The sequence below is a fragment of the Paralichthys olivaceus genome, chromosome 13 (genome assembly GCF_024713975.1).
Source record: "Paralichthys olivaceus isolate ysfri-2021 chromosome 13, ASM2471397v2, whole genome shotgun sequence".
Classification (NCBI taxonomy): Eukaryota; Metazoa; Chordata; class Actinopteri; order Pleuronectiformes; family Paralichthyidae; genus Paralichthys; species Paralichthys olivaceus.
The window spans coordinates 634,479-657,740 of record NC_091105.1 but is presented as its reverse complement, the minus strand read 5'-3'; the positions used below and the strand labels follow the sequence as shown (position 1 = coordinate 657,740).

Below are 23,262 nucleotides of genomic sequence, written 5' to 3'. Positions count from 1 at the left end.
TTATCATTATTATTATTATCATCATCATTATTATTATTATTATCATTATCATTATTATTATCATCATTATCATTATCATTATTATTATTTATTATTATTATTATTAACAGTTGGTCAAACTAAATAAATAAATAAATTCAACTTTAGATTGGGAGCAGATTTATTACACATTCCTATTTCCTCTAGATTTTATAAAGTAAATCGATGTATAATAATAATAATATATAAATAGAACTGGGATCCAATGATGAAGAGAATAATTGACATTGGTTTGTTTATAGACAAACAAATAACAACATGAGCTCAATAAGTAAATACTGAATCAAAACAACTGCTTCAGATTCCTCAGTTTAAAGGTCAAAGGTCAGTCAATGAAAACACGTGTTAATATTTACACACAGACCAAAATAAAGCAGAATACCGGAAGTTAAGTTCTCCCGAGGCTTTTATTTTGAAGGGTCCGGGAGGAAGCAGTGTGTGTGTGGGTGTTGTGTGATTGACAGGCTGCGGCTGGAACAAACATGGACGACACATGAGCGAGCTTCTTCTCCGCGGGCACCAGCAGCAGTGACGACCAGGTACCGGACTCACCGACTCACCGACACCGGAACTACCGACCCGTCGCGAGGCGGCCTCGCGGGTTAGCTAGCTCGCACCGGGCACGGTCCGCCAGGACGCACCGGCTAACGCGGGTTCTATTATCGGACACGCCTCTGTCGGTCTGTCTCCGGGATGAGACCGCGTCCCCGCTGCGTGTGCGAGGCGACGACGCGGACCCGCGCATGTGCACGGATTCAAAACTGTCCCGCGCGTGGCTTCGTTAGATGAAAGATGACGTCAGATGAAAAATACAGATTTCATAACGATTCAAGTCATCCGCGGCTCCACAGCGCGTCCGATGATGGAACTCCTCATCACACGGACTCCTGGCGGGGGCTGCGCGCGGCAGAGACCATCGTGTGTCACGCGACTCAGGGGACGTGAACACACGCGCACGGTTCTGACAACGCGCACGAGAGGGTTCTGTTGTTTGAGCGCGAGGGCCTCTGGGTAAACGAGTGGAGGTGTGGGGGTCCGATAATGGAACCTGGTGGTGGTGGAGGTTTAAATGTCCCTGCAGCTGCTGCTCTGAGCCCTGGTGGTCACAGGAGGAACTGTCTGTCTGTCTCTGTCTGTCTCTGTCTGTCTCTGTCTGTCTCTGTCTGTCTCTCTGTGTGTCTGTCTGTCTGTCTCTCTCTGTCCCTGTCTGTCTGACTCTCTGTCTTTCTCTTTATCTGTCTCTCTCTCTCTCTGTTTCTCTCTGTCTTTCTCTTTATCTGTCTCTCTCTCTCTGTCTCTCTGTGTCTCTCTCTCTGTCCCTCTGTGTGTCTGTCTGTCTCTCTCTGTCTCTCTCTCTCTGTCTCCCTCTGTGTGTCTCTCTCTCTGTCTCTGTCTGTCCCTCTGTGTCTCTCTGTCTGTCCCTCTGTGTCTCTGTCTCTCCCTCTGTGTCTCTCTCTCTGTCCCTCTGTGTGTCTGTCTGTCTCTCTCTCTGTCTCCCTCTGTGTCTCTCTCTCTCTGTCTCTGTCTGTCCCTCTGTGTCTCTCTGTCTGTCCCTCTGTGTCTCTGTCTCTCCCTCTGTGTCTCTCTCTCTGTCCCTCTGTGTGTCTCTGTCCTGATTCACTTTTCATATTGTGTAATAACGTTGTGATGTCATCATTTCTGCCGTACGACCATCAGACCTTCAGGTTTCATGTGAGTCACGTGACTTCCTGTGGCGGCTGTCGGCTCGTCTGATTGGATGCTGGTGTGTTCAGCCGGGTGACGGACAGCGTCAGAGTTTACCCGAGGTCACTCTGTCGGGACCCGTCGCCTCTTGTAGAGAATTTGTCTCCGCAGAGTGAAAATGAAACGGTCTCTTCAGAGGAGGAAGAAGCTGCGTCCTTCAGCGTCTGATGAGACGAGAACAGCAGTTTGTCTTGTTTTGGACGAAATGTGTTGGACGTCCCTCTGAACCCGTCCAAAGATAAAAGTGTCTGAGTAGCGAAGCTGCAGAATCAGGAAGCGTGGACGCGTCTCCAGCTGAGTGAAAAAGAGAAGTTTCATTTTACAGACGTGACACTTTACTTTGTATGTTTCCCCCAAAAAGAACCAACAGGAAATAAATCATTCACTTGATTTGTATAAATCATGGAGACGTTTTGTCTCTGGGTGTCGGGGGCCGCGGTTTGCGTGTCCCAACATGCACTGGGTGAGCAGGACAACATGTCCTGCGGGTCTCTGATCTGTGGGAAGAAACTCAAACTATAAAATCAACAGTGAAATCTCGGCCTGTGCCTCAGACTCACTGGTCCACATTCCTCCTGCGCTACGTTCACTGTCCCACGTTCGACTCCTTGCGTAACGTCCTCGATGGACAAACGGGCGGGAGACAAATGGGGTCTCCTGGTAGCTCATAACTCTGAGGACACACCCTTCAAACAACATTTCAGTGTCATGAATAATTTTGTGAAGGGTGTGTGTGTGTGTGTGTGTGTGTATAAAGTTGTCAGGTTGGATTCATCTTAAAGTGACAGTGATGACGTGTTGTCTGACCTCTGACCTCCGTGTCTTTGTTTGTTCCTCGTGGACGTGGCGTCCTCTCATGTGAGTCCATGTTGGAAAGTGGCTGCGTGTTGTGCGTCCTCTCGATGCTGCGCTTCACTCAGCGACCTCTCTGCACTAAATTTAGACTCCGGATATTGAAACCTCCGTCGTCTCCTCTGCTCTCGGAGTCGTCTGTAATAATCTGACGGCTGCGGACGCAACCTGAGCGATGATCACTGTTTGACCAGGAGACAGACGGGTGCTGCTGTCCGTTTGGTTTCCAGGAGCTCGGGCTGAGCGGCAGGAGCTTCACCAACTGTTCGCTGGTGCTGTCTCCTGACGAGGCTTTAAATAGAACCACCTGGTGTTAGCATTTAGCATGAGAGGGCCTGCTGCGAGGCCCCGGGGCCCAGTCCAGCTTGAGTCAGTGCAGGAGGTTCAGCCTCCACGCTCCTGATCTGAGGACGCTTTTATTTTGGAAAGATAATGTGGGTGGGAGGAAGGTGAGTTTGGTCAAATACATAAAATCCAGGCGCAGGAAGTGTTTCCATCACGTGTGTGAACGCTGCCGCTCTCGTTTCAGTTCGAAAACTCTGAGGTCGTGTTTGAGTGAGACTGAGATGACACGCCCACACCACGTTTTCTGTGAGTAAACCAAAAAGACGAGGTCAGAGGTCGTGAGCTGAGTCAACGCTACCAGGACGATTCACGGTGACGCAGACAAAAGTCTGTGGACACTTGTCCTAGAACGACTCCCAGTGGAGTCCGAGTGAACGGATCTCCAGACAGAATGTAAACAAAGATGGACGACGCATCTGCACTTCGTCCCACGTTTAAATCTAGAAATGAAACAGAAATATCTCAGGTACAAGCGCTGCCCTCTTGTGGCGTGGAGTGGTGATCGTGGTATTTTCACTTTGCAGCTGTCGCGTCGTCCATCTTTATTTACAGTCAGTCACAACTGGACAGACGTGGACACTGGGTGTGAACGGCGTCTTTGTGGAGGAGACTTGACTCCGCTGGCGTCCATGCTCTCTCTGAACGTGACAAGAGTGACAAGAGGTGATCGCCCCCCCGAGGATACAAAGAGCTCCTGTTATCCATAACGCCCCCCCCCCCCCCCAGCACCAGTGAACACACTCTGACACACACATCGACACGTTGTGTTCGTGTTGGAGACGTCCCCTCCGCTTCCTCCGTTCTCAGCTGCGTCTGACTCCGCTGCACTTTTTGTGCTTGTGGACTGGAAACGAAAGCTCTGCACCACTTCCTGTGGCAGCTTCGCGTGAACGAGTCGAGCTGAAGCCTCTGACAGCTGCAGCTCAGGTAGGACTCTGCACACGGGCCATAAGAGACGCCGTCCACTGAGCCAGTCAAAGTGAGACAGACCAAACTCTGGTAAAAGACAATGACCACGTGGCTCTGACTGTCTTCCACCTGTCTTCACCTCTAACAGCTGCAGTTCTTCTTCTTCTTCTCGTCTGCTCAGAGCTTTTTCTTCTTTAAGTTGAATCTGAATCACTGGATCTTATCGTCCTGTCAGCAGCAGCATTAGCTCGTTAGCTTGTTGGCTCAAAAGAATTGGTGATAGCTTTTCTCTTTCACTCTTTAATTGACCCCCGTCACCACCGTGGATTGAATAGGTTCTGTGCAGTAGTGATCATTTGGTGTCACATTCCCTTCCTGGTGCGTAACCTTCCCTGACTCGTCACGCACTTAGTCACGTGACGTTTTCAGCCTCGATCCGCAGCGTTTCATTCTCTGGTTGGTTCAGTTCGAGTCTGTGTCCGTAAAGTTTTCTGCACGTGTTGACCCGGTGTCGGAGAGTGGTCATGTGTTTTCAGCCGTGATTGTATGGACGGACATTATGTCTGATTCTGAACGAGATCCTGTGTCTCCCTGTTGATGAGACAGTCGTGACGCTTTCAGAACTTCAGAACTCCATGAGAGGACTCGTCTGGCTCCATCACGTTCTGACGTCTCAGAACCGGAGCGTGACAGACTGTTGCTCCTGGAGTCAGAGTCGATGATGGTAGAAGAAGCAGAAGTTGATGTTCAAGACTCTGTTCAGTGTCTGAATTTGAGGTCTGACTCACTTTCTCTCTGCAGCTACACTTAGTCCTGATCAGGCTGCACCTGAGGAAGTCCCATCCCCCGTTTCCACATTGAACTGAGTTAACTCTTCAACAGCCGACGCTCACACCTGTGAATTCAGTTTTCTCCAGATGACAGAAGTCACACCTGCATGTGTCTGGACTGTGGGAGAAATCTGAAGTGACCATAGAGAGCCCACTTAGACAAGGAGAGAACATGGAAACTCCACAAACCACGGCTGAACCGGGATTCGAACATGGAACCTTCTTGCTGCGAGCGAGACGATAATGATCGAGCAGAGATGTCTGCACCTGCAGTCGTTCACTGGAACATACACCCCCCACCTTCGCTCCAGAAGCTTGGTGAACACAGAACCATGTGTGACCACAGTGGAAAAGGGGCAGGAGCTTAAACAGATGAAGAGTGTGATTGGAGGAAACATCTGTTTGTGGGTCAGCAGAGAGAAAACACCGTTTCTTCTGTGTCTGATCTTCCTCCGGTGAAGAAACACTCTCTGGTTCTGGTCGAACTGCAGCGTCCACACTGACCATGGTTGTGGCAGCTCCGCCCCCACAGGTCGCTGATTGGTCTGAAAGTGAATAACTTTGATTTTGGAACGTCAGATTCTCACTTGGAACCAAATCACTTTCTTTAAGTTTGTTAGAAGGTTTATGACCATGAACAGTTTCTCCAGAGAATCATTCATGGACCTCGATGAGAGTGTGTGGAAAGCTAGATTAAGTTTGAGGAAACTGTTGGTGGAGGTTTCTAAGATTGTGTGTGTGTGTGTGTGTAAAATGTGTGTTTTCCATTGTTGCGTATAAAGGGGAAGTAACTTTGCTGAAATCAGCTGTTGAAGCTAAAACTGTCGTTACCGGAGCAGGCCCCGCCCTTTGTGTTGGAAACACTGAGTGTGTTTCACCTTCTCGATTTTGATCGTGACTCTGATTCTTCTACATTTTCTGATTCAGGAACTGTGGATGAGAACTACATCGAGCGTCTGTGAGTAATCTTCAACACATGTTCTGTCTCACCGTTAGCGTGATATCTCAGGAACCCTTTGTCACAAACGTTCACTTGACTCGTGGATGAACTGATCGTCTGCTCACACGTTAGTTTCTGATCTCACGTGTGATCAGAACCATCAGTTTGGACGGTGATGATGTGGTTCAGGTGTTCGTGTTCAGGGTGAACTCTCTTACTTTTCATCCAGCGCCACCATCAGGTCACATTTTGATTCACACACTCAGAGGTGTGTGTTGGTTACAGATGTGCGTGTCGTCAAACAGATAACGGCAGGTCGCTGCGTGTGTTTCACATGTGTAACCAGGAAGTCATCGATGAACAGGAAACAGGCAGCCAGCCTTCTTCCTGTTTGTTGGCCGACCTTTGACCCACTGGTCGTCGTACTTCCTCCTCATCATTGAACGTTGAACTCTTACTTTCACACACACACACACACACACACACACACACACACACACACACACGGCTGAAATATCTCTGGTTTACAGAAAGGGAAGGAAATCAAATGTTTTATTTCTCATGTGCTGACAGTAAAGAACTTTTTACAGTCGTGTAAAAACTTTTGAAATGAGTCTTGAAACAGCTGCAACTCGTCTCTTTTCTTTTCTTCCTGCTGTTACGTTCATCTGGTTCTTCACTCGGTTTTGTTTATTTGAGCTGATTTACTATAAAACTGTGAATAAAATGCAAAGCTTTTATTGTGAAGCAGCAGCAGGAAGTATTCAGTTGGTCCTCCTTCCTGTTGTTTAAGTTTAACCAAACGTTTATCGACTCCTGATTGGTCGAGACCTCGATACGGGCGCTCCATCGCTACGTTCTTCTGCTTCGATTAGTTCTCTGTGAAAGACGCTTATAGTCTTTGAGTGAGAACTGGGAGCTGCAGGGATTTACCCATAATGCAGCAGTGTAGAGATTAGTGTATGGAAATGAGTAAACGCTGTGATAAGTGTTCAGGGCTTTAAACCGAGCTCGTCTATAGAAACCTGATGTGATGTAATGATCAGCAGAGCGTCTCCTCACTAAACCAAACATGATCTGACGTCTGATTGGTTGATGTGACCGGTTCAAAGGTTCAAAGTTTCTGCATCAAGTTCTTTGTTCCAGAATGTTTGTGACAGAACTTCTGAACGTGACGATATTTTTACATTTCTTATTTGAGAAAAAATTCAACATTTGTGAGAAATCCGAATTTTTTATGTTTTCATTTTGCATCAGTCGTGATTCTTCAGTCAGAGGACGGAGTGAGAGAGGGCGAGCGACACTCTGTTATATAAGAGAGTGTTTTCAGCGTCTCACAGCATCACTGAGCTATTTATAAAACACACACTTCTTCATCGGTCACTTTTAGGGACTTTACATAGACCTACATTCATTTCCTGGAGGTTAACGCTAACCTTAACCACTGACACACACACACACACACACACACACACACACACACACACACACACAGATAAAAACACAAGTGAAACTGAAGATACATTTCACATCAAATTGAAAAGTCTCATAAAAATAACACATTGTGTGTTGAATGATTTTGTGTCATTTAAATTGAGAGAGAATCCGTCGTTCAGAGAAACTTCATCAAGAACGTTTGATAATTGTTTGTTGCAGCTCTAATTAATTTAATTAAGTTTCTGTCGTCCACCAAGTTCACTGGTGATCTGTGATCCTGCTGACAAACAAACAAACATGGGGGACAATATGTCCCTCTTGGACAGGAATTAATTAAACTTTCAACTAATGTCTCTCTCTCTCTCTGTGTCTCTCTCTGTCGCTCTCTCTCTGTCTCTCTCTGTGTCTCTCTCTCTCTGTGTCTCTCTCTGTCTGTCTCTCTCTCTCTCTGTCTCTCTCTCTCTCTGTGTCTCTCTCTGCCGCTCTCTCTCTCTCTGTCTCTCTCTCTCTCTCTCTCTGTCTGTCTCTCTGTCTGTCTGTCTCTCTCTCTCTCTGTCTCTCTCTCTCTCTGTCTCTCTCTGCAGTGGAGGGCAGACAGGCGGAATGACGGAGGAGAAATGTCCGCAGCTGGTGGACTACTTTGTAGTGGCAGGTCTTGACCCTGCAGGGCCCTGGAGGCCCCTGGATGAGGATGGGAAGACCTCCTCCTCCTCCTCTTCCTCCTCCACCCCCTCCTCTTCATCAGCCCGGGCGGCGGAGCCGATCACGGACCTGGCGGTGATCGCCAAAGGGCTCGGGGAGGAAGTGCCGGAGGGCTTCACCTGCATCGAGAGGACGCTGGGCGGACACTCGGCCGAGCTGAGCGCCGGACTCATCAACAACCCGCACCTGTACCTGTGTTACCGACGAGGACGAGACAAACCGCCCATTCTGGACCTGGGGTGAGACGCCGAATCTCCAGAGGAGCTCTGGACCCAATTGTGCTTTGTGACATTCTCCAGAGTTCATGACTGAAAAGGGTTTTAGATTTATGTTCCCTGAATGTGTCAGATCTGTTTCATCAAGATTCACGAATCTGAGCATCGACATTGTTGAAGTACGTCCAAATCTGGATTCCCCCGAAACGTTCCCACCAATGTTCCATCCTTCCAGCCAGTTTAAATCTGTTCGTGCTGCTGACAAACAAAGGAAGAGACGTGCAGGGTTGAAAGGACGGAGAGAATATAAATCATGGTGCAGAAACAGCGTCTGGTGTGTTGAGATCATGTAGTGAAAGCTGAGGCTTATATAACAGAGGATGATGTAACGCAGCAGCCTCGTGTGCTGGACTCTCATCAGCATCACACGCTTGTCTCCATTGTTTCCTACATGTTGAACTGTTTAATTACTCTGGATCACACTCGTTAGAGAATAATGAGGTAAATCCTTTTTCTCTCGTCATATCACGAGTGTAGCCGACAGGAAGAGAAACGCTGAGGGATCCATGTTTTCCAGGATTTAACTTGAAAGGATTCGCTCAGACGCAGAGCGTCAGGTTTCAGTCGAGGGTTTTTAACCATCGACACAGTTTGTGATTCTGAAAAAAATAAGAAAAGTATTCTTTGTGCATAGAAACAATAAATACAGCGGATTCAAACCAAACTGAACCACTTGAACAAACATGAGAGATCAGAACGAGCTGAAATGACAGAAACAACTTTAACAAACTTTTATTTAACGTCTACTTTTTTTGTTTGGTCCATGTCCCATCTGCTAACATGGAGGAGGCAGCGTTCATGACCTATACTGCAGCCAGACACCAGGGGGCGATCCAGATGATTTGGCTTCAGTTTACCATCCATCTTTAATTAAATTGACGGAGCAAATTGTTCTCTCTCAAACAAACAACCTTGGTTTTATCTCCTTGACTCGGGATGAAGTGAACACTTGACGTGTGCGTCTCACAGCATCGTGTCTCCGTCCCTGCAGGGTTCTGTACGAGGGGAAGGAGCAGCTGAAGCAGGGCTGGTACATCATCGAGACGACTCCCTACAGCCGCAGCGCCAGCCTGAGCTCCGGCGGCGCCCCGACGGCTCACCGGGTGTTCCTGATGTATCGACGGGCTCTGGACTCGCAGGGGCTCCACACGCTGGGCGTCACAGACATCGCCCTGCTGCTGCCCAGCAAGGGGGAGGTGGCCCCGCACACTTTCTGTCGCGTCGATAAGAACCTGAACACCGGCATGGTGAGTTCAGGTCACGAGTCTGGAAACAGAATTATTTTCAATGTTGTTTAATGTTTTTGGTTTTTGTCCTCGATTCACAAAGACGTCACAGCATCGTGATATTTACATCTGACATCAGAGCTCTGACCTCTGACCCCTGAGTTCTGCTTCTGGACCTGATGCAGCTGTCAATCAAAACTCTTCACTTCCTGCCGATGTTAAACAATAAAAGCTTTTCAGGGACCAGATGGAATGTTTTCAAAGGCTTTTAATGTGAAATTCTGTTTCTCTGACCAAATGAAAATGAGCGAAGGGGGAAAAACAAAATAAGAAATAAAGACTTGTGTCGATAAGAACATTTTCTGCAACGATTTCTGTTTAAAATTAGTTTTATTTCTAACAAAACACTTGAAATGTTGATGAGTGTTGGGCTGCAAATAACAATTATCTTAATTAGAGACGATCATTCAGGTTTACCGGCTCAACACTGATGGATGAAGTGAAATGTATATTTTTGATGTGTGAGTCTTCAGTGTGTCATGTTGTTGTGTGTGTGTGTGTGTGTGCAGTGGGGTCCGGCCCTGTACGTGTGCTATAAGAGAGCTGTGGCCAAAGCCAACGCGCTGGTCTACGAAGCCAGTGAGTATCAACCAGTATCACAGACAGGACCCCCCCCCCCCCCCCCCCCCATTGAGTGTGAACATGTGTGTGAACTACTGTGTGTGTGTGTTTGCGTGTGCGTGTGCTGCAGGTCTGATCAGCCGCTACCCGGAGGACGACCTGGAAGCGTTCCCTCTGCCGGAGTCAGTGCCGGTCTTCTGTTTGCCGATGGGCGTCACTGTGGAGAGCTGGCCTCTGAACACAAAGTACCAGCTGCCCATCTTCTCCACCTTCGTCCTCACGTCCGCCTCTGGGGACAAGGTGGGCGAGGACACACACACACACACACACACACACACACACACACACACACACTGTGCAACAGCTGTAGACTAGGTTAGCTAGATAACTGAATAAACGTATTTAATCAGTAAGTTCATTGGTAATCGTAGCAGAGCAGGATCTACTGCAGATATTTTCATAGATGAGACGTTTCCTTCCTGTTAAATACTAAAGTAAAATAAATCCTCTGCTGCAGGTTTACGGAGCAGCCATCCAGTTCTACGAGTCGTTCTCCAGGGAGCTGCTGTCGGAGCGGCAGAGCGTGAGGCTCGGCCTGCTCAGCGTGGTCGACCGGCGGCCGATCACCAACCGCAGCCTGCAGGTGAAGAAGAGCATCTGCGTCTTATCCCACTGGCCCTTCTTCAACGTCTTCCAGAAGTTTCTCACCTTCATCTACAGATACTCCATCTCCGGGCCGCACGTCCTGCCTCTCGAGAAGTCAGTGCACCGCTTGGATCCTTTTTTATTTTAAACTAAATCATTAATCGAGCTGTAGAATTTACGGGAGTGTTTTGCTTTCACTTGAAAAAAAACTCTGGTTTTTCTGAGTAATTTATTTTTTGGTTTGTTTTTTTGAATAATTTTTTCTGTTTTTCGGACTAATTTCTGTTATTTTAACAGTTTATAATAACTTGTGGACGGAAACTTGATTTCATGGATCTCTGTTTCCTCTCTCTCTCTCTGCAGACACATCTCCAGCTTCATGCACAACGTCCCGTTTCCTTCCCCCCAGCGTCCTCGTATCCTCGTTCAGGTACGGACCTGCAAAATGTGCCCTCCTCTATTTCATTATTTTCACTTAGAATTCAGATCTAAACCATCGTAAAGTCAGGAACACTTCATAAAGAAGTCACTCAATCCCAGAATTCACGCAGAAATATTTATATTTTATTTCATAAAAAAGCTCAATGATTTCCTGAATCAGCTGCTCACTTTAGTTTGGAGACGGTGACGCTTTCAAGTAAATGAACAAAAAACACGAAAAGATAAAGACGTCTGACATTATAGCTTCATTTTTAAAATAAAAAAATTAATATATTCTGTTAAATTAAAATATATATTTTTTTTTTATTTTACCATATATATTTTAATATTTTAATTAGAAGGTTTTTTTTATTTTAATATCAGAAGTGTTTTCTCTCACTCACAGTTGTAGATATTACTGATCTATTTGTAGAAAGTGAAACCCAGAGGGACATGTGTCTGTGTCTTTCAGCTGTCTCCATACGACAACCTGCTGCTCTGCCAGCCGGTCTCGTCTCCGCTCCCACTCAGGTCAGTTTCGTGAACCTGTGTCGTCTGCATATTCCTTCACCTCTTGTGTGTCCTGAGGTTTTCATGTCGTCTTCTCTTCTAATAACCTCCCGTGTGACAGTGGTGCGAGTTACCTGAAGCTGCTGCAGAACCTCGGTCCAGAAAACGCCTGCACGCTGCTGCTCGCCGTCCTCACCGAACACAAGCTGCTGCTGCACTCGCTGCGACCCGACGTCCTCACCTCCGTCAGCGAGGCCCTCGTCTCAGTAAGACTCGAGAGACTACCAGTGTTTCATGTGTTGGAGCAGGTGGAGGAGTTGCTCCTGAATTAGATCTGTGTGATAACCTGTCCCTTGTCTCTCCAGATGAGTTTCCCTCTGCGCTGGCTCTGTCCCTACATCCCTCTGTGTCCGCTGCAGATGGCCGATGTGCTGCTGGCGCCGATGCCCTTCATCGTGGGCGTCCACTCCAGCTACTTCGACCTGTATGACCCCCCCACGGACGTGGTGTGTGTCGACCTGGACACCAACACCATCTTCCAGTGAGTGCATCATGTGACACCGTGTTTATTTGTTTGTTGAAATATTCTGAAACTGATCTGAATGAATTTAACATTTTAAACTCATTCATAGAAAACTGTGAACCTCTTCTTCTTCTTCTTCTATTATTCCTCCTCTTCCAGCTCCTCTTCTTCCACCTCCTCCTCTTTTTCTTCCTCTGCCTTTTCTTCTTCCTCCTCCTCTTCTTCCTCTTCCATCTCTATTTTCTTCTTCTTCCTCTTCCTCTGCCTTTTCTTCTTCCTCCTCCTCCTCTTCCTCTTTATCTTCCTCCTCTTTTTCTTCTTCCTCCTCCTCTTCTTCCTCTTCCATCTCTATTTTCTTCTTCTTCCTCTTCCTCTGCCTTTTCTTCTTCCTCCTCCTCCTCTTCCTCTTTATCTTCCTCCTCTTTTTCTTCTTCCTCCTCCTCTTCTTCCTTCTCTTCTTCTTCCACCTCCTCTTCTTTTTTCTCCTCTTCTTTTTTCTCCTTTTCTTCCTCCTCTTTGTCCTCCTCCTTTTCTTCTTCATCTTCCTCCTTCTGTTCTTCTTCCTGTTAAGAATAAGATTTATTTTTTTTATTGTCTGCACCTAAGAGCTGATCTTGACTCGCTCCTGATTTTAAAGCTTCATAAACTGAGAGTGTTGAAATCCATCGACTGTGACTCTCTCGTCTCAGGTCGGATGAAAAGAAGCCGCTGTCGTGGCGATCGTTACCCAGGAAGCACGGAAAGACTCTGTTCAACGCGCTCACCAGCCTCCACAAGACCCTGGAGAAGAGTGAGTGACAGTCACATGACCCGGCCACAGAGCCTTTCAGAATAAAGCTACACAGTTCAGAGACGACAGAGAATCACAATCAGTGATTGATCGAATTTATTCATTTTCTGAAAACAGGTCAAACCTCTCAGTGTCATGACTTTCTGCATTCTCTGCGGAGTCAAAGTTAAAACTAATGAATAAGAAATCATCTGTGACCACAGCTGCCAAATGAATGAAGTAAATAGAACTGAAGGATGAGTAAAGATACTTCTACTGTACTTTAGTCAGTGTACTTAATTACTTCCCTCCTCTATCCATCACTCAAACACGTAAATCTCTGGATCTCAAATAGACTCCCGTCTCGTGTTTTGCAGTTTGCACCCCCGGCCAGGAGGAGGCAACGTTGGAGTTCCTGCTGACCGACTACGATCAGATCTACAGGCGTCAGAAGCAGCTGGAGCTGGAGATCCAGGAGGTGTTTCTGCGTTTCATGAGCTGCCTGCTGCGAGGATACCGCTCCTTCCTGCTGCCAATCACTCAGGCTCCGTCTGACACCACCACTGACTGCAGTTCCCTGTTCAACCTGCAGGGTGAGCACTGTCTGTGTGTGGCATGTTCTTCTGTCCTTGTGAGGACCGGACGTCCTGACGGGTGCTGTTGGAGGTTGAGACTCTGGTTCATGTCTTCATGCTCTAATGTTCAGCAGACATCTTGAGACGGTCCATCGCTGCAGCTCCTCTGATCAGCCTCCGTCTCAAAGAGAGGGAGGAGCTAAACACAATCTTTAGGCCCCTCCTCCTGAGGAAGTCTGCTCTGATTGGTCAACCTCTCCCAGCGGGGAGGAAATGTTTACCTGGTTCTTTACGTGGTTTTGTTTGGGGGCGTGTCAGACTAGCTGCTTGATAACAACACTCATCAGTGACCTCTAGAGGCAGCGAAGGTTAAAATAATTATTTTTGGAAAGGGGTTCCTCCTCTGGGAAGCATGAATTTGATTAAATTAAATTAAACTTCATGAAACTGAACCTGTTGGGACGTTTTGTCCAGATGGTGGTGCTGGTGAGAGAACTGGTGTCATGAGAGTGAGACTGTGAGAGTGCAGCCTCTGGGGAGCATGAATATCTGTATAAGATTCTCATGAAGAAAGATTTTCATCTTATTCTGATCTGATGTTGTGGACAAAAACTTCCTCCTGCTCCTCTTCATCTTCCTCCTTCTCATCTTCCTCCTTCTCATCTTCCTCCTTCTCCACCTCAATCTCTATTTGTTCTTCCCCCTCCTCATTTTCTTCCTCATCCTTTTCTTCTTCATCACTCCTCCACCTTTCTTTCTTCCTCCTCTCTTTCTTCCTCGAACACCTCCTGTTTTTCTCTTCCACCTCCTCCTCTTTTTCTTCCTCTACCTCCTCCTCTTCCTCCACCTCCTCTTCCACATTCTCCTCCTCCTCCTCAACCCCCTCTTCCTCCTCCTCCTCCTGCAGGCTTCCTGAAGTCTCGTGATCGGACGCAGCAGAAGATCTACGTCCAGCTGACGAGGACCCAGATGTTCACTCAGTTCATCGAGGAGTGCTCCTTCGTCAGTGACCGTCACGCCTGCCTGGAGTTCTTTGACGAGTGCGTCCAGAAGGTCAGAACTCCTCCTGTCCCTCATTAGTCTTATTTGACGTTTGCATTGTGATAAATATAATAAACTGAAACAAACGTGCAGCTCGGCTCAGACTCGGATGTGAAAACATCCAGAGTTCAACACAATGATTTATTTATTTGGTGTTTTGTGGTGACGTGTGTCGGCAGGTGGACGTGGAGAAGCCGGAGGAGGTGAGGCTCATCGATCTGGACGAGACTTACAGCGGAGAGCACACAGTCTTCATCATGCCCCCTGAAGAACCACAGGAACCGGACGGGTCAGAGTGCGCTGCCCTCTACAGGTGCAGTTCCACAAAGCCCACCAGAGGTTTTGTCCTCGAGATTCAAGATTCAATACTTTACTGACAAATTGATAAATACATGAAACATATAAACAAATCTGAGCCCTAGAAAAGAATTGAATGATAACTAATAATAAAAGTAATAAGATATAATAATATAATAATGATAAGAATAGATCTGATACTACGGAAGTCGTATTGCATTCACTTGATAAAAAAAGAAAAGAAAAACTGTTTTTTGGACTCTAGCAGATCTAAACAGGATTTCCTTCTGAACAACCACAAAGGTGCCTGCGTAGAGTCGACGAAAAACAGAAAAAAAAAATTTGTCCGAAAAACTGAAGAAAAAAAATTGTCTGAAAAAAAATTTGTCGTTGGTGAGCGTGAAGAACAGTTGACGACACCCTCTTGCTGGTATCTATAGAAACAAAACGGGTTCAGGACACATTCGGGGAGATGGGGAAGACTGGGATCAAACCGCCGACCTTCCGGTTGGAGGCTCTGTGTCAAGGACGACCGCTTTACCCTCAGTCACAGCCGCCTCTTCATTTTTACAGACAAAGATCTGAGAGCAGAAGTTTCACGTGCACAGAAGAGCTCAGGGAAATGCAAGCACAAGCAGGGTGTGTTAGAGTGTGAGCATTTTAAAAATCCTGTTCTCAGACAAACCAGGTGCAGGACGCTGTGGTCACAGAAACAAGTATGTCAATAAAAACAGACATCTGCTTCACTGTCCTCTGTCTCGTGCCGCCAGCTATGAAACCTTCCCCACGCTGAGGCCTGAGCTCTTCGACCAGCCGCAGGACCAGCTCCGTGTCCCGGCTAAAGGCAGCGCCCCCAGCAGCCCCGCCCCTCGACGCACCAAACAGGTACAAACACAGAGCTGACGTCCGATGTGGAAAACACAGTTTTAACTGTGACCCAGTTTCCCCTGAGTGAAGAGGAGGAAGCTCGTCGCTGTGCATCATCTTGTTTTAATGAGTCATTATCAATATTTCACACATCATCCAGAATTTAACAGACACACTTCAGGACTCGGGAGGGAAACGTTAACACTTTGATTTATTTTCACATCTCAGAGATACAATCACGAAAACGTATTTTATTTTTTATTCCCACATTTTAATGATCAACAGTTGACACGTTTCCATGGGAACAATATTCTGATTCTGATCAGTGCTCTGACCTCATCGTGTCAACATGTTTACGTCTTCATTTCATGAACGAGGATGATGATGCATCAGGTTATAAAATCCTGACCGGACGTGGAACATGTGTCGTTTTATTATCAGACAATTCTCTAACATGAAATTCATGTAAACATCGTAATCTGAGTAACGTTCAGAATAAGGTCAGTCAAAGGTCAAAGGTCAGTTTACGTCCATACATCTGATGTCATGTGATCTTTCCTTCCCACCAGGAGATAAAGTTGGCTCAGAAGCGAGCTCAGAAATACTCTGCCGTCCCCGACATGTGGTCCAAGTGTCTGCTGGGCCACTGCTACGGCCTCTGGTTCCTCTACCTGCCCACCTTCGTTCGGGCGGAGAGTGCCAAGGTCCGCACCCTGCACACGGCCTACGACGTCCTCAAACACATGGAGAACCGCAAGGTGGTGCTGCCGGACGAGGTGAGCCAGGGTCAGAGGTCACTGCTGCAGTGATGTCACTCAGGGTGACATCAATAAAAACAGAAGCTGTGATTTTAAAACACCGGCCTGTGTTTCAGGTGTGTTATCGGATCCTGATGCAGTTGTGTGGTCAGTACGGGCAGCCGGTCCTCGCTGTTCGAGTCCTGCTGGAGATGAAGAAGGCGGGAATCACACCCAACACCATCACCTACGGATACTACAACAAGGTCCACACACACACACACACACACACACACACACACACACACGTACACACGTACACACACACACACACACACACGTACACACACACACAGGTCTCTGATGGTTAACGTTTGCTCAGCTTGTTTCTCTGAAAACTTCAGATCCAGACGTCCAACGACTAAAATCCTTTTAGTTAAAAACCACCAAGATGAAAATAAAAATGTGATTTCACACTTTTGACTCTTCTGACATCACTGATGTAAAACAGTCTGGTGTTTGTGAAACCGTCTCTCAGTTGAAAATGACGATGAGCCGAGAGACGTGTGATCGGTGGGTAATCAGACGTCCTCTGTCCTCAGGCAGTGCTGGAGAGCAAATGGCCGTCTACCAATCAGGGCGGGCGTCTCCGCTGGGCCAAGCTGAGGAACGTCCTGCTGGCCGTGGCCCAGTTCAGACAGCCGATCAAACGGCGTCAGAAGAGCGGCTCGGTGGGGTCACGGGGAGGTCAGAGATATTTTCATTTATAGTTTTTGTAAATCACTGATTCCTCATCAGTTGTTTTTTTTATCCTCCACCTGACCTCTGTTGTCATGGTAACATGTTTTCCCTTTCTTTTTTGGGGGGGGTAATAAAGAATTGATGGTGGACGCAGACCAGAGGCCCCGCCCCCACTCCAATCTGATTCGTCAGTCCAGTTGGAGCGGTCTGTCTGAAAGCTCCAGTCACGAGTCTCTGACTGGTCCAATGGTGAAGAGCAACAGTCTGAACAGCATGAAGACGCCGTCCGACAGTAAGAGACACGTTGATTCATCAAGTGGTTGTCATGGGAACACGATGCTCGCAGAGTTGAATCTCTTTCACAAGGAACTTTAACTTTTTATTCAAATAAAAGAAGAAGAAGAAGTTCAACCAGGAAACGATCATAAGCCCCTCCTCCTCCATGTCAGCAGATTGGACATGGACCAACGTTAAATAAATGTTTGTAAAGATGTTTCCGATCAGTTTGGTTTAATTAGTTATCGATGGTATAAAAACAGGCGGAGACGTCATGATTGACAGCTGAGACTAGATCAGGATTGGTCGAGCTTGTGTGTGGGCGGGACCTCAACGCCATGATCTCTACTGCACAAACTTTCTATTTCTGTTCTCACAGTTTCACAATAAGACGTTACGTTCATGACAGTCTCTGTGTTTTATTTTGACATGTTTGTCCTCGACCGATCGGCTCTTCTTCTTTTATTCTGTCATTAAAATGTGACGATGATCAGACTTTTTTTCCGGCTCGCTCCCTCTGGATGTGGATCCTCTCAGCTCTTTGTTGAAGAGATTCTCATCACAGACTCTGTGTCCTCGGCCCGACGCTCCCTCACTTCACTTCTGACTCCTCTCTCTCTTTCTCTCTCTCTCTCTCTCTCTCTCTCTCTCTCTCTCTCTCTCTCTCTCTCCCCCCCTCCCTCAGAGGTCAAACACTGTAGGAAGACCGTCGTCCATAACGCCGGGAGCGACGGCTGCCGTGACACCGTCTCTCGAAAACCTCCCCTGGGACTAAGAGACACTTCTGCCTCGCCTGCAGCGCCCCCCAGCGGTGGTGTAGTAGTGCGGCGGAGTCAGGTCTGCCTCTCCAACTTCTACAAAGAGTGCGCAGAGTCGGCCGACTCAGAGCCGGACTGCAGCTGTCAGCCGGCGGAGAGAGACGGCAGGTCAGTGGCGACGTTTGTGTTTTATCAGGAATAATCACACTATGAAATGGAAATATACAGAACACACACGTGGTCCTGTTTACCTCATGTCATTCATCCTCGTCTGCCCTTTGACCTCCAGGTCTGTAGGAGTGCGTGACTCGTCCAGCAGGAAAGAGGTCGTCGATGAGAACTACAACAACGTCTCTTCCCCGACCCGCGGAGGTCTAGCAGGGAAACTCCAGCAGCTCCTCACCCCGACCAGACACCGAGTGTCGGTGCGACGAGCCGCCAGCGTGGACGACCGGCGGCCTGGAGGAGGGATAGGACGAAGAGTGTCGGAGCAGAGACATTCCAGGAAAGCTCAGGTGGCTGAAACGCTGTTGAAGGCCAAAGACAAGCTGGTGAACGCTACTTCAGAGGTTTGTACCAGTTTTATTTTGAAAACAGGAAGATGTTTTAGTTATTCGAGAACAGTCCGCAGCTCCTAACGTTTGTGTTTTGTACGTTTCCTGGTTCCATCTTGTCTCCTCAGAGTTCGTTGTCTGTAGGAAGTGACATCGACTTGACGGACACGCCCACCCCAGTGTTTCCTCTACGAAGGTCTTCGGACGCCAATCAGGAGGCGGCGGGGCTGGAGGTAAGGCAGACTCCTCCCTCCCTGTGTGTCCAGGTGTTGATGTCCAGCTGTGCTCACTCTGACCCCTCCCTCCCTGTGTGTCCAGGTGTTGATGTCCAGCTGCTCTCTGTGTCGCAGCTGTAACTCGTTGGTTTATGACGAGGAGATCATGGCGGGCTGGACGTCTGACGACTCCAACCTGAACTCGTCATGTCCATTCTGCGGCGCCACCTTCGTCCCGTTCCTGAACGCTGAGATCTGCGACCTCGGGCCAGTCAGCAGGTCGTTCACACCCTTCATCCTCCGTTAGGAAAAAGAGGCGCTCGTCCAAAACAGTCCCTCCGTGTTAACACTTCCTGTTTGTCCTCAGTTCGGAGCGCAGCACCTGGAACGTGGAGGAGGAGGTGGAGAGCTCCGTGAGGCCCCCCAGTGGTCACGAGTCCTCCCTGCGTCTTCAGTGTAACGGTCTGAGTGAGGAATCGAGCTCTGAGACCAGCAGCTACTCAGAGAACAGCAGAACCACCACGGTAACGTTTTGAAAAGTTGTCTGGTTCACTTCACAAACCCCCCCCTCCCCCCCCATGCCTCCCCTGATGGCCTCTCCCTCCCTCCCCCAGGCTTCGTCAGTGGGTGGGGGTCCTCAGGTGACGGTGGCGTACCTGAGCCCTCTGGTTCTGAGGAAAGAGCTGGAGAGTCTGCTGGAGAACGAGGGCGAGGCGGTGCTCGCTCAGCCTCAGTTCCTCGACAGTCACTCCATCATCTTCTGGAACCTGGTCTGGTATTTCCAGCGCCTCGGCCTCCCCTGTAACCTGCTGCAGCTCGTCAGAGCCTCGCCGCTCGTCAGCAGCTTCACACAGGTACGGCACAGAGGACGATGAGAACTGTGTAGAAACACTTGATTTGTAGTTGATTTCTCTGAGATACACCAGTGGTTATTGTCAATATGCTGCCGACAGCCACCAGGGGGCGATCCATCGTTATCTACAGTCACAAACTCCCTTTTTATGTTGACGCACCGGTGACACCCAGTGGCTGGAGGCATCACATGTCTCTATGACGTTTTAGTTTTAAGATGCTTCGACTGGTCACGGTTTAGTCTCGGGCAGAGATGTCTGGAAAAGATGACGGAGACACTCACAACCTCTTTTCTGTCACAATATCGTCTTTCCTAATTCGTCAGGCTCCTGTCACATGACCTCCTCCTCCTCCTGACCCTGTGTCTCTGCTGACCCCTGATCAGTTACATGTTTGACATTGTGTGATAAAACTGCTACAGAGTCAAAACCTCTCAGTTTGAAAGTTGTTTCTCTGATGGTGTGTGATGTGTTTTCCAGTCGGACAGCTCGGCAGTGAGTGTGAGGCTCCTGTGGGACACCCTGACCCCTGACACAGACCAGTGGCCCCCCCTCTACATCCTCTGGAGGATCCACAGTAAGACAAAGACACCACGGACATTGACAGATTCAGTGAAACTGGTTTTCTGGAGATAATTATCTGGATTTATGTGAACAGCTGCAGGAACGTTTCACTCACGTGTCTGAAACGTCAGCTCATGACAGGATACCATCATCTGCTGCTCTGTTCGCTCCTTCCTCCAGGTGGCGTCCAGATGAGAAGCTACAGCTGGCGGAGACACAACCACCCGTTCACCCTGTCCTTCCTGGAGGAGGTGCTGCGCTGGGTCGGCATGAACGAGGTGCACAAAGCCGTCACGCTCTTCCTGGACACGATGGCTAAACAGCCGGCGTCCCCCAGAATACAGAGGTGAACTTTACACTTTATTCTGCAAACAGAGTAAAAATACAGAAGATTAGGAAAGAAAGTTAGATCTGAAACTCCAGGTGACGTCTTTAGAAACAGGAAGTGATTCTGAGAGAATAAAAGTTGATTTAAAAGTGTTTCTTGGTGATAGAACGTTTATTTGTGCGTCAGAGTGAATGTTGTGTTTGTGTCAAACAGGAGTTTGTACAGAGAGTTCCTCTTCCTCACGCTGGCAGCTATGGGCAAAGATCACGTCGGTAAGTCTGAAGACGAGATGATTCATTTAGAACACGTGACACACAGACAGAATAAAAACAACATATGTACACACATGTGACTTTCTCTCCCTGTCTCTCTCTGTCTCTCCCTGTCTCTCTCTCGCTGCAGCGGCGTTCGATAAGAAGTACAAGGTGGCGTACTCGCGGCTCAGCAGCACCCTCGGCCGCGAGGAGCTCAGAAAGAAGCGAGCGCAGCCGCTCAGCCCTAAAGCCGTCGACTGCAGACGCAGCTTCCACCCGCCTCTCGAATGCTGATCGACCCCTGAACGCAACATCCCGTTCTGACGACTCCTGCTGCGTACGAGCCTGCGAAGGGGAAACCTGTACACCCAGGATCCCCGCTGCCTGCTTCTGCTTGTGTTCCCCACCTCTCTGCTGCCCCCTGGTGGATGTCAGAGGGTGGCGTCGCTCCCTCCTGTCCTCTGTACCTCTGTTTGTGAATCCAGCTGCTCTTTGTCTCGAGTAACGATGGCCTCGGCTGAACGAGCAGCAGACGGAGCTGAGCTCAACTGACTAGAGGAGCGAGCGTCACGTGTTCGATGCTCGAGGTCGTGCATGTCCAGAAACATCAGCTGTGTCGGTGTAAACTTGTCTTCCTCTTGTTTTAAAATACACAAGCAGACGACAAAGGTTTCTGCAGGAGCTCGTCTCTGCTGTATGCTGGGAATCTTCTGAGGACAGAGGGGGGGTTGTTTTGAAAAAGAGTCCAATAAGGATTAAAGGGACAGTTCCAACACTTTAAACTTTACATTTCTCCCAAATAACAAACTGTGAGAACATTTCAGTCCGATCGTTCAGCTTCTCATAACAAACAGGATCCAAAACGAAATCCTCCCATTCAACCTTTGACCCTTAGAACAGGTCCGTACCCGACAGAGAACTGATAAGAACTGAATCATTGGCTCCGGTTCTTCAGTTAAAGTTTTCTGAGTCGGATCCAGACCGTTGTCCTCTCTTCACATCGTCGGAAGAACTAAAGTAAATTCTCTGGTCGTCAGTTTTGTGGCGAGAGCTTTGTTCGTTAGATTCGTCGGAGCAGAACCTCGTCTGTGTTCAACGTCATTGAGAAGTTTAAAATAGGTTCTTGTTCGTTTGATGTGAGAAACGTAAAAAAGAGGTAAAACACGAGACTCACGTTTCTGCATCGACTGCTGATCTGTCTAATGATGTAAAATCTGTACAATAACAAAATGTAGATAAAGTTATTTATGACCTAATGAAACTCAGTTTGTGCAGTAACGTGAATCTGACACTTTTTTACATCGTCCAGATGTTTTCAGCTTCCACGCGGAGAAAAGTATTATTTATATAAAGTTTTTAACTCATTTTTTTTTTTTATTTAAATAGAAACAGTTTGAATGAGGAATACTTTGATTTACACTGTGAAAATGTAGACGCTTAAAAAACTTTTGTTAAACACTGGATTTAAAACGAGACCCAAACAAATCTCTGATCAAAAATCAGGATGTTTTTTTCTATATGACTCTGAACAGTTTTATTTCTACTTTTAAAATGAAAAACCAACAAACTTTGAACAAGAGAAATAATTAAACCTGCACATGACACAAAAGTACGTTCTGTTAAATTCGATTATATAGTTATCGTCCAAATAGATAGAAATTAAATTCTGTTCATGTCGCTCATTAAGAAAAACTTGTTTCTTCATAAAATGACTGAAAGAGTTGATGTCAAATTTCTCACTTTAGACAATTCACACAATTTATATTTGAGAAAATAAAATCTCTACTTCATAGTTTTCCTGCCACATTTGATTGGCTCTTTTGATTATATCATCTTGTTGCGCCACCTAGTGCTCATCTCGATGAACCAAAACAGTTTCTCTGAGAACGTTGTGAATATCTGTGATGCAATTGGATGGAAACTATTTTTAATTCACGTGGACTTAGTTTTCAACTTTTAATTAAGTTTGCATCCACTTGACTTTTGTCTCCTGCAGACCCGTTAATGTGCTCGCAGCGAGGAGTTCAGCCACCGGAGGTCAGCAGAATCAAGAGTTTCTACCTGAATCTCTGCAAAATCTAATATCGCTGCGATCGATCAGTAAAAATATTTTATTTCAGATTGGACAGTGAGTGTCCACAGAGAATCACACGTTGTGTACGTTAATAAAACACAGTGTGTACGTTCATTAAGTCAAATTTCTGGGAATTTGAACTGTGAGGTTTATTGGTTGAGCGGTGACATGAGCGGAGGAGTGTATTTAAAACAGATTATTTTGATTGTTTGCTGTTGTAATTTATAAATGGTTGTGATTTGAGTTGTAAATGTTTTTTGTTTTTTAAGAAAACACAAAAATAAAAGACGATGATGAGCCCGAGTCATTTGTCATATTTGTTTTGAATCTGTATTGAAAATCATTTATCATTTTATAAATCA

General features: G+C 47.2%; 1 protein-coding gene across 4 annotated transcripts; it reads left to right on the top strand.

The window, feature by feature from the left end:
- Positions 1-427: 427 nt before the first annotated feature.
- Positions 428-23,203, top strand: dennd4b (DENN/MADD domain containing 4B). Of its 4 annotated transcripts, none has more exons than XM_069536843.1 (29): positions 428-578; positions 7,662-8,018; positions 9,046-9,301; positions 9,850-9,919; positions 10,032-10,201; positions 10,419-10,660; positions 10,910-10,976; positions 11,439-11,497; positions 11,598-11,742; positions 11,842-12,017; positions 12,689-12,789; positions 13,146-13,361; positions 14,251-14,396; positions 14,564-14,697; positions 15,452-15,566; positions 16,118-16,324; positions 16,423-16,551; positions 16,888-17,032; positions 17,163-17,318; positions 17,988-18,228; positions 18,350-18,629; positions 18,743-18,847; positions 18,933-19,108; positions 19,197-19,353; positions 19,444-19,683; positions 20,161-20,257; positions 20,425-20,590; positions 20,786-20,844; positions 20,975-23,203. In XM_069536843.1, exons 2-29 carry the CDS (start codon positions 7,681-7,683, stop codon positions 21,118-21,120), a joined length of 4,539 nt encoding a protein of 1,512 aa, XP_069392944.1. In that variant the 5' UTR covers positions 428-578; positions 7,662-7,680; the 3' UTR covers positions 21,121-23,203. The 4 variants fall into 4 exon arrangements, with proteins under 4 accessions (XP_069392944.1, XP_069392945.1, XP_069392946.1 ...); XM_069536844.1 differs by lacking the exon at positions 428-578 and adding an exon at positions 3,756-3,888; XM_069536845.1 differs by lacking the exon at positions 428-578 and adding an exon at positions 3,830-3,960.
- The last annotated feature ends 59 nt before the right edge of the window (positions 23,204-23,262 follow it).